Genomic DNA, 8,722 nt, shown 5'->3' with positions numbered 1-8,722 from the left:
GAAAAATAAGTTATTTATCATACTCTAAAAGATAAAAAATGAATTAATGATGATTTTTAAATTTTATTCTGACAATGTGAATAGTGCTAAAGTGGATGTATTTTGAATGAAAAAATGGAGATATTTTTAAGGTCTTAAACCCTAGCCGTTGATATTTTGTTTGATCGTGGCTGAAGATTTCACTTGTTGTAACTCAAAAATGAAGTCCTAGTTATGAATTGAGACTTGAGAGATTGATCTAGTTATGCTTGGGTTTGTTTAGATTATTTAGGTTGTAACATCTGATTTTTGAATTGGTTATACTGGAAAGTCCGAGGTATATTATTAATGAAGAGATAGGTTTTGTCTTCTATATGATGCTTTTTTTCATGCTTGCTAAATTGTGACGTTTTGCAAACGAATTTGCTAGCTTTTGCAACTCCATGTTTTGAATTGGGAGATAGTTTTGCTAGATTTATCCAATGTTTGAGCTTATCACATAAAAATTAGAATGCTTGTTATAACCAAACTTTTCAATTTCGATATAGAATTAAGATGATCTTTTGTGAATTCATTTCCTGAAACTTAGTTGCATTATGATGTTGTATGTCTTCAAGGCTCTTCATTGGAGGTAATCTCAATCTTATGGATTTAGAACATAATATATTGTAGAGAAGCTTTGATTTTGATTGTTTTTTGGTTGATTTAGTTGAATCCATCTATCGGAATTATTATTTTGGTATCGTTGCTATTGTTGTTTATTGCACTTTAGTCATTTCAATTGATTATTGCTGTGTAGTTGAAATCATCATCCAACTTGATATAATTTATTTTTTGCCTCAGGTCTTTCATGGGGAACTGATGATAACTCCTTGAAGGAAGCATTTTTGAATTTTGGTGACGTAGCTGAAGGTGAGTATCATGTACAATTTATAGCATACTACCATTTTTCTTGCTGAAATAAATTCAGCAACTATCTTAAAACACGCTTGTGATGCGCTGTAACTCTGCATGCTCAAACTCTTGTGATCTATTTGATTCACAGCTAGGGTTATCATGGATAGAAACACAGGGAAGCCCAGGGGATTCGGCTTTGTTAGTTTTACCGACAGCGAATCAGCAAACAATGCACTTGCCAGGTGAAATTTTGTTTTTGTTACATTTTATATGGTTAGGGAGAATCTAGGCTAGATCTGGCTAGGCCATGATCCTAATCATTTTTTAAAATCCTATCCATATTGAAATCTATAACCTAATCCTATGATAGAATAATGGCAAGTAAGTTTTTTAGTACACACAAAATGACTAGTTTTTGGTCCATCCATACTAATATTTTGGATTAGCAAAAATATAGTTTGATGTGTTTGAATTATTATTTCAAAACTGATGCGTTTTCTATGTACAGTGATGCAAAACCGGGGCTGATTAAGGCCTTGATTTTATGCAAGGATTAATGTTTAGCGGAAGCCTTTATTGATTACACACACAATACTACAAAATGACAATGAAAAGATCACTCAACAAACACAACCAGAGCCAAGAAATCCTTTCTTGGTTTTCTGATGGTGTTGATCAGTGGCTATCTCAACGCCCTTCTAACGTAAACGTGCAATGTCTTCCAGACTATGCACACACGGTTTCCTTGCAGTATCAATGATTGTTCCACAATCCTTGAACCCACAAGGATCAAAGGATACTCCGTATACCTTTGATGAAGTCACCGTCAACTTCAAAGAAGGAAAACAGATTCAACTTTCTGAAATACCTCAACTTGTATTGAATCAAATGAAATCATATGCTATCCTCCTTATTACATGGGGTGAGACTCTCCTTATATAGAGCACTCAACTACCTCAACGGCTAAATTCTAATCACACGCCTAAATTAAAGAACACGTGTTAATTACAAGGCTTATAAAACAGAAGCAGAAGACAAAAATACTTAAGTAAATTTTGATCTGAAAATTCTGTCAGACAGCCCTCCTTTCACTCAGCCTCTAGGATGCCACGTGGTCTATCAGTGAGATCCTGGGACCTTGATGGTTTGGCCCATGTGCAAAGATGACATCCCAACCTTGATCAGGGTCTGGGTGATACGGGTCTGCGCTCAGGAGACTCAGCAAGGTCTACTGGTCGTCAGAAAATGCTTTGGTCTGGGATCTGCTGTCTGTTTCCATTTCCAAGTGTATGCTGTTGTTCCTTGTTGTAGTCTTGGTTTCCTTGTTCCCATCATAGTATCTTGAGGTCATGTTTAGTCTTTGGCAAGCATCCTTGACCTGATTCTGCCCTTTATGTACAATTGGCGTAGATGACAACTTAGGAACACTGTCTTGTACTTGTGAGCTATTTGCAAGGTCTTGATCACTTGATGCATTTGCGTCATACAGGAACTGCACAGTCGCAATATTCGTGTGAATCATACTGATGAAAGACCTCCTGATCGACCACAAGGAGGGTACAATGGTGGTGATGGGTATCGTAACGAACGAGGGTATAATGGCAGAGGTGGAAGTGGCTACAAGAATTGAGCTAATGAAACCAAAATGTGAATACAGAGTAGGGTGTAGGAAACTGGATGCTATATCTAGGCTTTGATTTGATTTTGATGAATTTGTTCTTAGCTACTGGGTTTTGTGATTTGTGATATTAGGAGTATCTCTTACAGCTAAGTGCTATGCTTCTCAATTCTCATTCTCATTCTCATTCTCATCCTCATCCTCATTATATCTTATATAATCTGTTTCTTTATCTTGAACATTTGCTATTTATTTATGGAAACATAATCTGAAAAATAAAACCTTATGACAGTTTCTGCATTTTCATGTTTCATTGTATGTGGACTGTGGTTGAATAGAATTGGAATATACTTATAGGATTACGTCACTTACCTGTTTATGATGGAATCAACTTTCTTACAGTTGGAGCCCTATAATCTTGTTACAAAACTAATAAAAATGCACAACTTCAGTAAGGAAATAGAGAGTACTTCTAGATATGTCCACTAATTTCAATTTTCATTATCCAAAAAATCAGATTCTGATTGATCCGGGATTCGGTTTGAACACCCTAATTATAACTAGTAACTACATTGGTCCAAAGCATTGGCAACAAGTCAAATTCTATCAGTTTAATTCATGAAAGTACTTCCAACATTTTGGTAATATTCTATTACATGAAGCAAATAGTTATAGGTAGGCATGGCCACGGGGCGGGTTACCCGGAACCGAACCGCTTGGAACCGGATCCGGAACCGGAACCGTTTGCGACAGGTTCCGAACCGCGAAATTGCCGGAACCGTGAAACCGCCGGAAAAAACCGTCGTGAACCGGGTAAAAAACCCGCGGTTTGGAACCGGAACCGGTCCGGTTGAACCGGCTCAACGGTTTCGTGGAACCGGAACCGGAATCGGGACAGGTCCGGTTGAACCGGCCCACCGGTTCCAGAACCGGTTCGCCAAAATATGACCGTTTGTTACCGTTAACTAGCCGTTGCATTCTCCTCTATATATACTCATCACTTTCAATCATTTTCATTCACAACTCATCTCTTCTCCTACTCTCTCTACTTACTCTCTCTACTTAATTCTTTAATTACGCAATTATTCTCTTAATTACATAATTAGTCTTTTAATTATTTCTTAATTTATTTAGTTACATAATTAATTATTTATTTATTTCTTAATTCTATATTTCTATTATTACTTCAATATTATCAATCATGTCTTCATTTTTGAAAAAAGCCACAAAAAAAGTTACTAAAGTGGCAAAATCATTGGGAGGTTCCAGTTCCTCCAAAAGAAAGGCCACTTCTACTCCGTCGGTATCAACAACACCTTCTATTAGTAACTATAATTATGAACATAATTATCCGGAAGGGTACGATCCAGAGTTACATAATTATGCAGAAGAAGTGGAAAGAGAAATACAAATTGATGAAGAAGAAGAACAAGAAGAGGAACCAACGACCCCAATTGGGATACTTATATCTCGACAGTCATCAACAAGATCACATGAAGAACAAGGAGAACAACAACAACAAAGACAAGCTCGTGGTAAATGAGTCAATTTCCAAACTATCGGTTAGTTTTATAATTTTATTCTTCAAATTAATTAAACTTTAAATTATTTATTTATTTAATTATAGTTTTATAATTTTAAATTATTTATTTAGATGAAGATGAACCAGTAAGACAACCTTTTCCGGCAATGCCACCTCCTAGTGGTAGAGTTGTTTCACATGTGTGGTCGTATTTCACAAAAGAACCGACCGAGAATCCAGATATTTTCTTATGCACTTGTCAAATTCGTGAAAGTCAAGGAGTAAAGCCCTTAGTTTCATACAGTTTCGCCAGAGGTAAATACTTTTTAAGTTTTTTATACATACATAATACATTCATACATTATATATTCATATTTTATAAACATTTATTTATTGTGTTTTGTGAATACGTGTTAGGTGGTGGTACGGGATCTTTTAACAAACGTTTGGCAAAGAAGCATGGAATCACAAAAGAAACTCATGCAGCAAGAGGCAGCGGGACCACAAGTGGAAGCCGACAGACACAATGGGACATTCCCAGCACAGGTATGCCTTTTAGATATAATCGTAATGACATGATGAATTTTCTAGGTATGTAATTTGTGATGAATTGCCTTTTAACCACGGTGAAAGTAGGGCATACGAGCGTCTCACTAGAAAAACTTTGCAACTACAATATAGAATAATCCCTAGGAGCACTCTTAAAAGACGCACAATTAAATTATACGAATCAATGCGCTATGAATTAGTTGAAATGTTTAAATCGTTTAATGGTAGGGTTAGCATAACAACTGACATTTGGTCTGCTCCCCCACATTTAGAACCTTATATGTGTGTAACAGCACACTGGATAGATCGAAATTGGATTATTCAAAAAGAATAATTGCTTTTAAGACAATGACAGAAAGACATACCGGTGAAAACATAAAATATAGATTAGTAGATATATGTAGAGAATGGAACTTATTAGATAAAATATTTTGTTGTTCAATTGATAATGCAACCGCGAACATTAAATGTATAGAACTTTTGTTTAACGAACCTGCTTTTAGTTTAATCCTTGGGGGTAGCTTATTACACATACGTTGTTGTGCGCATATAGTTAATTTATCTTGCCAAGCAGGCATAAAACAATTAAGTGATTTATTAGAACCAATTAGGGATATAGTGAAGTGGCTTAGGATCGGAAAGATAAAAAGACGATATAAATAATTATGTGACCAATACATACTTAAAAAAGTGTATTGGTCATTAGATACTCCTACACGTTGGGGCTCAACCAACGATTTATTAAGAAAGGCGATTGCTTATCGTCCAGTAATAACACAACTATATAGTGAGTGTACAGATAGTTTCATAGCTGATGACACTTGGGAATTAGCTATAGGTGTACATAACATATTAGAAGCGTATGACCACGCGACTAAGATTTTTTCTTATGTTTATGAACCGAACGTTCACTTAGTAATAATTATGATGGAAAAATGGAAGACATATTTTACCGATTTTCCTTATATTTATAGAATCGCAACCATTTTGGACCCACGTTTTAAAACTGAGGTCCTTACTAAAGTAATAGGATTTTATTACCAATCATTAGATCGCCCGTCTACTGATGTACATAATTATGTAGGAACATGTAAAAAATATTTAGCAGAACTCTATGATTTTTACGCTAGTGTATATAACCCGAAACACAATATGTCTAGGCGTGCTAGCGTTTCGGCACGTCCCTCTTACTATAATTCGGTAATAGCTAACATAATGAGTCAAGATGATAGTTTTGTAGGATCATCTTCTTCTTCCTCGACCTCATATTTAGAACTAGATAGTTATCTTAAACACCACTTTGAAATAGACCAAAGTATCTATAATATTTTGGAGTGGTGGAAAGAAAAATCTGTAAAATTTCCCATTTTATCGAGAATTGCAAAGGATATCCTTGCAATTCCCGCGTCAACAATTGCGTCGGAGTCTGCTTTTAGTGCAGGTAGAAGAGTTTTGGACGAAAAGCGATCTCGTCTTGCTCCACATAGTATTCAAATATGTGTTTGCAAAAAAGATTGGGATCAAGCGGAGATTCGAACACAAGGACTAAGGAATGATGATGATCAAGACGACGATGATGATCCATGGATGATGATGGATACATCTGCATCATCGTCAGGAGGAGAGTCAGCGGAAGCATCTAACCAACCACATGATGATGACGAAGACGAATAGGATCAATCCGACAAGCGACAACGATAAATCAACATTCAACAACTATAAATAAAAGGTATGACAAAGAACTGCGTGGGCTTTGATTCCTTCGGGATACATAGGCAGCTTAGTATTCATTTAGGTACTAGGTTCAAGTCCATTTTCTCCCTTTTTTTTTATTAATCATCTTTATCGACATTATCATTGATTCGTTTCTTATTAATTTATTTTTTTCCATTCTTTTTAGTAAATATTTCAACAACGATGACAACTTGACATGCAATGAATTTCGCTAATAATCAAGTAATCATCAAAGGTACGTCCGCGATATTATAGTATTTTTTTATTATACAAATATTTAAAGAAAAAATAAAAATGGAACCGATGGTCCGACCCGCCCGTCCCGTGAGTTGGAACCGCCGGAACCGCCTCATGAACCGCCAAGGAACCGTTTGGAACCGCCCGGAACCGGAACCGTTCGCGACAGGTTTCATATGGAACCGGAACCGGATGGAACCGGAACGGAACCGGACCAACCCGGACCGTGGCCATGCCTAGTTATAGGAGTATATGTTTGTGCCAAATAATCCACAAATAAGCCAAGAGTAGAAGTGAAAAACTAAATGGAAAAATTGTCGAAAATTAACTAGTAAACGTAGTTTTTTTTTAAAAGTACTTGCACTAATATTTTGTCAAAAAATACTTAAAAAATACATTTTATTTGTTAAAAGGATCTACTAACAGAATTCATCCAATCAAAACTTCTCCCTATCCTCCAAATTTCATCTAACCAAACAATCCTCCATTATCAAACCAAGTGCAACAATTTCAACAAACCCAAATCAATTTACTTTGATGAGCAAGGGAACAAGTTTGTCGTTTGCTAAAGTGATGATCTAGATACTTCACACTAATACTCTATTTTCTTTGTCATATTGTTAACAGAGATCATCCCGACCAAAAGATTAATATGATGTTTTTACAATTTCTTATTCAAGAGCCTTTTGTACTAGAAATGTGATCGTAGCATACGTCATCTTCATTTTTTAGATTTGATTATGTACTTTTAGTTTTGAAGTGTAAACCTAACAAATTAAGATATCAAAGAAGAAATTAAAATAAAGAGGTATTGAACTGGGTTTGAGTTGGATTGTTAAATTAGAATTTACGTATAATGGACTTATAGGATAGATATTCTTTCATCAACGATTCTCCCATGAGACAGTCTTATGTATGAAACTTCATGTTATATTGGATTTAGTAGCCTATTTAGCAAAATAAAAGAAAAATACCAGTCCCCTTTCTCTCTTCTTTTTTTTCTTGTTCTTCTTTTTCAATAGTCTTTTTGTATTTCTGTTTACTTGATTATACAAGATAAAATTCTTTCATGATATAAAGATTCAATTTATAGATGTGCATTGGGTAGCTGTACGACTTCTAATTATTTTGCCAAGACATCAAAAACTATATCATTTTAATTGGATACATTTCAATCTTCTAAATGTAGTAGTTAGATGTTTGTGTTTGAAGATTATTTGTGTTTGCGTTTGATCAAATGTAGTAGTTAGTAAATTATTGGTATAATAGGTATTTCTTTGTAAGTATAACTGAGATCTAATTTGTATGGAAGTGGTAGAATACTTAGTCCCATTGCATGTCCGAATCAAAATCTTTTATTTTGTTTTTTAAAGAGAATTTTCATAAATTTTTTTTACTATTGTATATTTTTCATGCTTTAATGTATGCTTATCATATCAATACTTTTCATTTTGTTCTCATTTTTTGAGCTTGCACATCAAGTGTTTGAAGAAATGGCTAAAAGGAATTTGGTTTGATGAGCATTTTTAGCCTTAGAATAAAGATTTAAAAATGTATAGTACAGTAGGAATTTTAGTTAATGGAGTAGGGTATTAAAAATTTATAATAGTAAGTCATAGAGTAGGCATTTTAAGCTTTGTAATTGGACATTTTGAGTCTTGAGGTTGACATTTTAAGGTTTTGATTAGGATATTAAACTTAAGAATTGTATTAGGCAATTTAAGCTTTGTAATTGTCATTTTAAGGCTTAGAATTGGCAAATTAAGGCTTAGAATATAATATTTAACTTAAGTATTGGAGTATGCAATTAGAATTGACATTTTAAGAGTTGAATTGGTAGTTCAAAGCTTCGAGTTGTCATTTAAAGTCTTGGAGTAGGCATTATAATTCTTGAATTAGGCATTTTAAGACTTAAAATAGACTGAAATTGGACTAGGATTATCTTAAAGGAAGTTGGGCTGGAAATTGTGGGTTAGTCGCATGTGTACAACCGTCCCACATGAGATTGACTCTTCTTTCATCACAAGTTACAACTCTTAGACTCAACCTATGAGAATTAAAATTATACTTATATCTCGTATGTATGATGGACCTTAGATGTTGAGTTAACTAATTGAATTGACTTTGTCAACAAAAGAAGTACACATGTTTGAATTTTAATGTATACACTATACATGAGTTTTGGT

At 34.6% G+C, this 8,722-nt stretch overlaps 1 protein-coding gene across 1 annotated transcript in view; it reads left to right on the top strand.

Moving 5' to 3' along the window:
- Positions 1–2,506, top strand: part of LOC130811433 (uncharacterized) — a 6,335-nt gene extending 3,829 nt beyond the window's left edge. Inside the window, exons 2-7 of the mRNA XM_057677764.1 lie at positions 823–891; positions 1,025–1,118; positions 1,602–1,798; positions 1,953–1,990; positions 2,062–2,163; positions 2,366–2,506. Coding sequence (XP_057533747.1) covers positions 823–891; positions 1,025–1,118; positions 1,602–1,798; positions 1,953–1,990; positions 2,062–2,163; positions 2,366–2,506 — 641 coding nt within the window. The remainder of the gene's footprint in view (positions 1–822; positions 892–1,024; positions 1,119–1,601; positions 1,799–1,952; positions 1,991–2,061; positions 2,164–2,365) is intronic.
- Positions 2,507–8,722: the final 6,216 nt, after the last annotated feature.

The sequence above is a fragment of the Amaranthus tricolor genome, chromosome 1, assembly GCF_026212465.1.
Source record: "Amaranthus tricolor cultivar Red isolate AtriRed21 chromosome 1, ASM2621246v1, whole genome shotgun sequence".
Taxonomy (NCBI): domain Eukaryota; kingdom Viridiplantae; phylum Streptophyta; class Magnoliopsida; order Caryophyllales; family Amaranthaceae; genus Amaranthus; species Amaranthus tricolor.
This window is presented reverse-complemented; position numbering and strand designations above follow the sequence as displayed.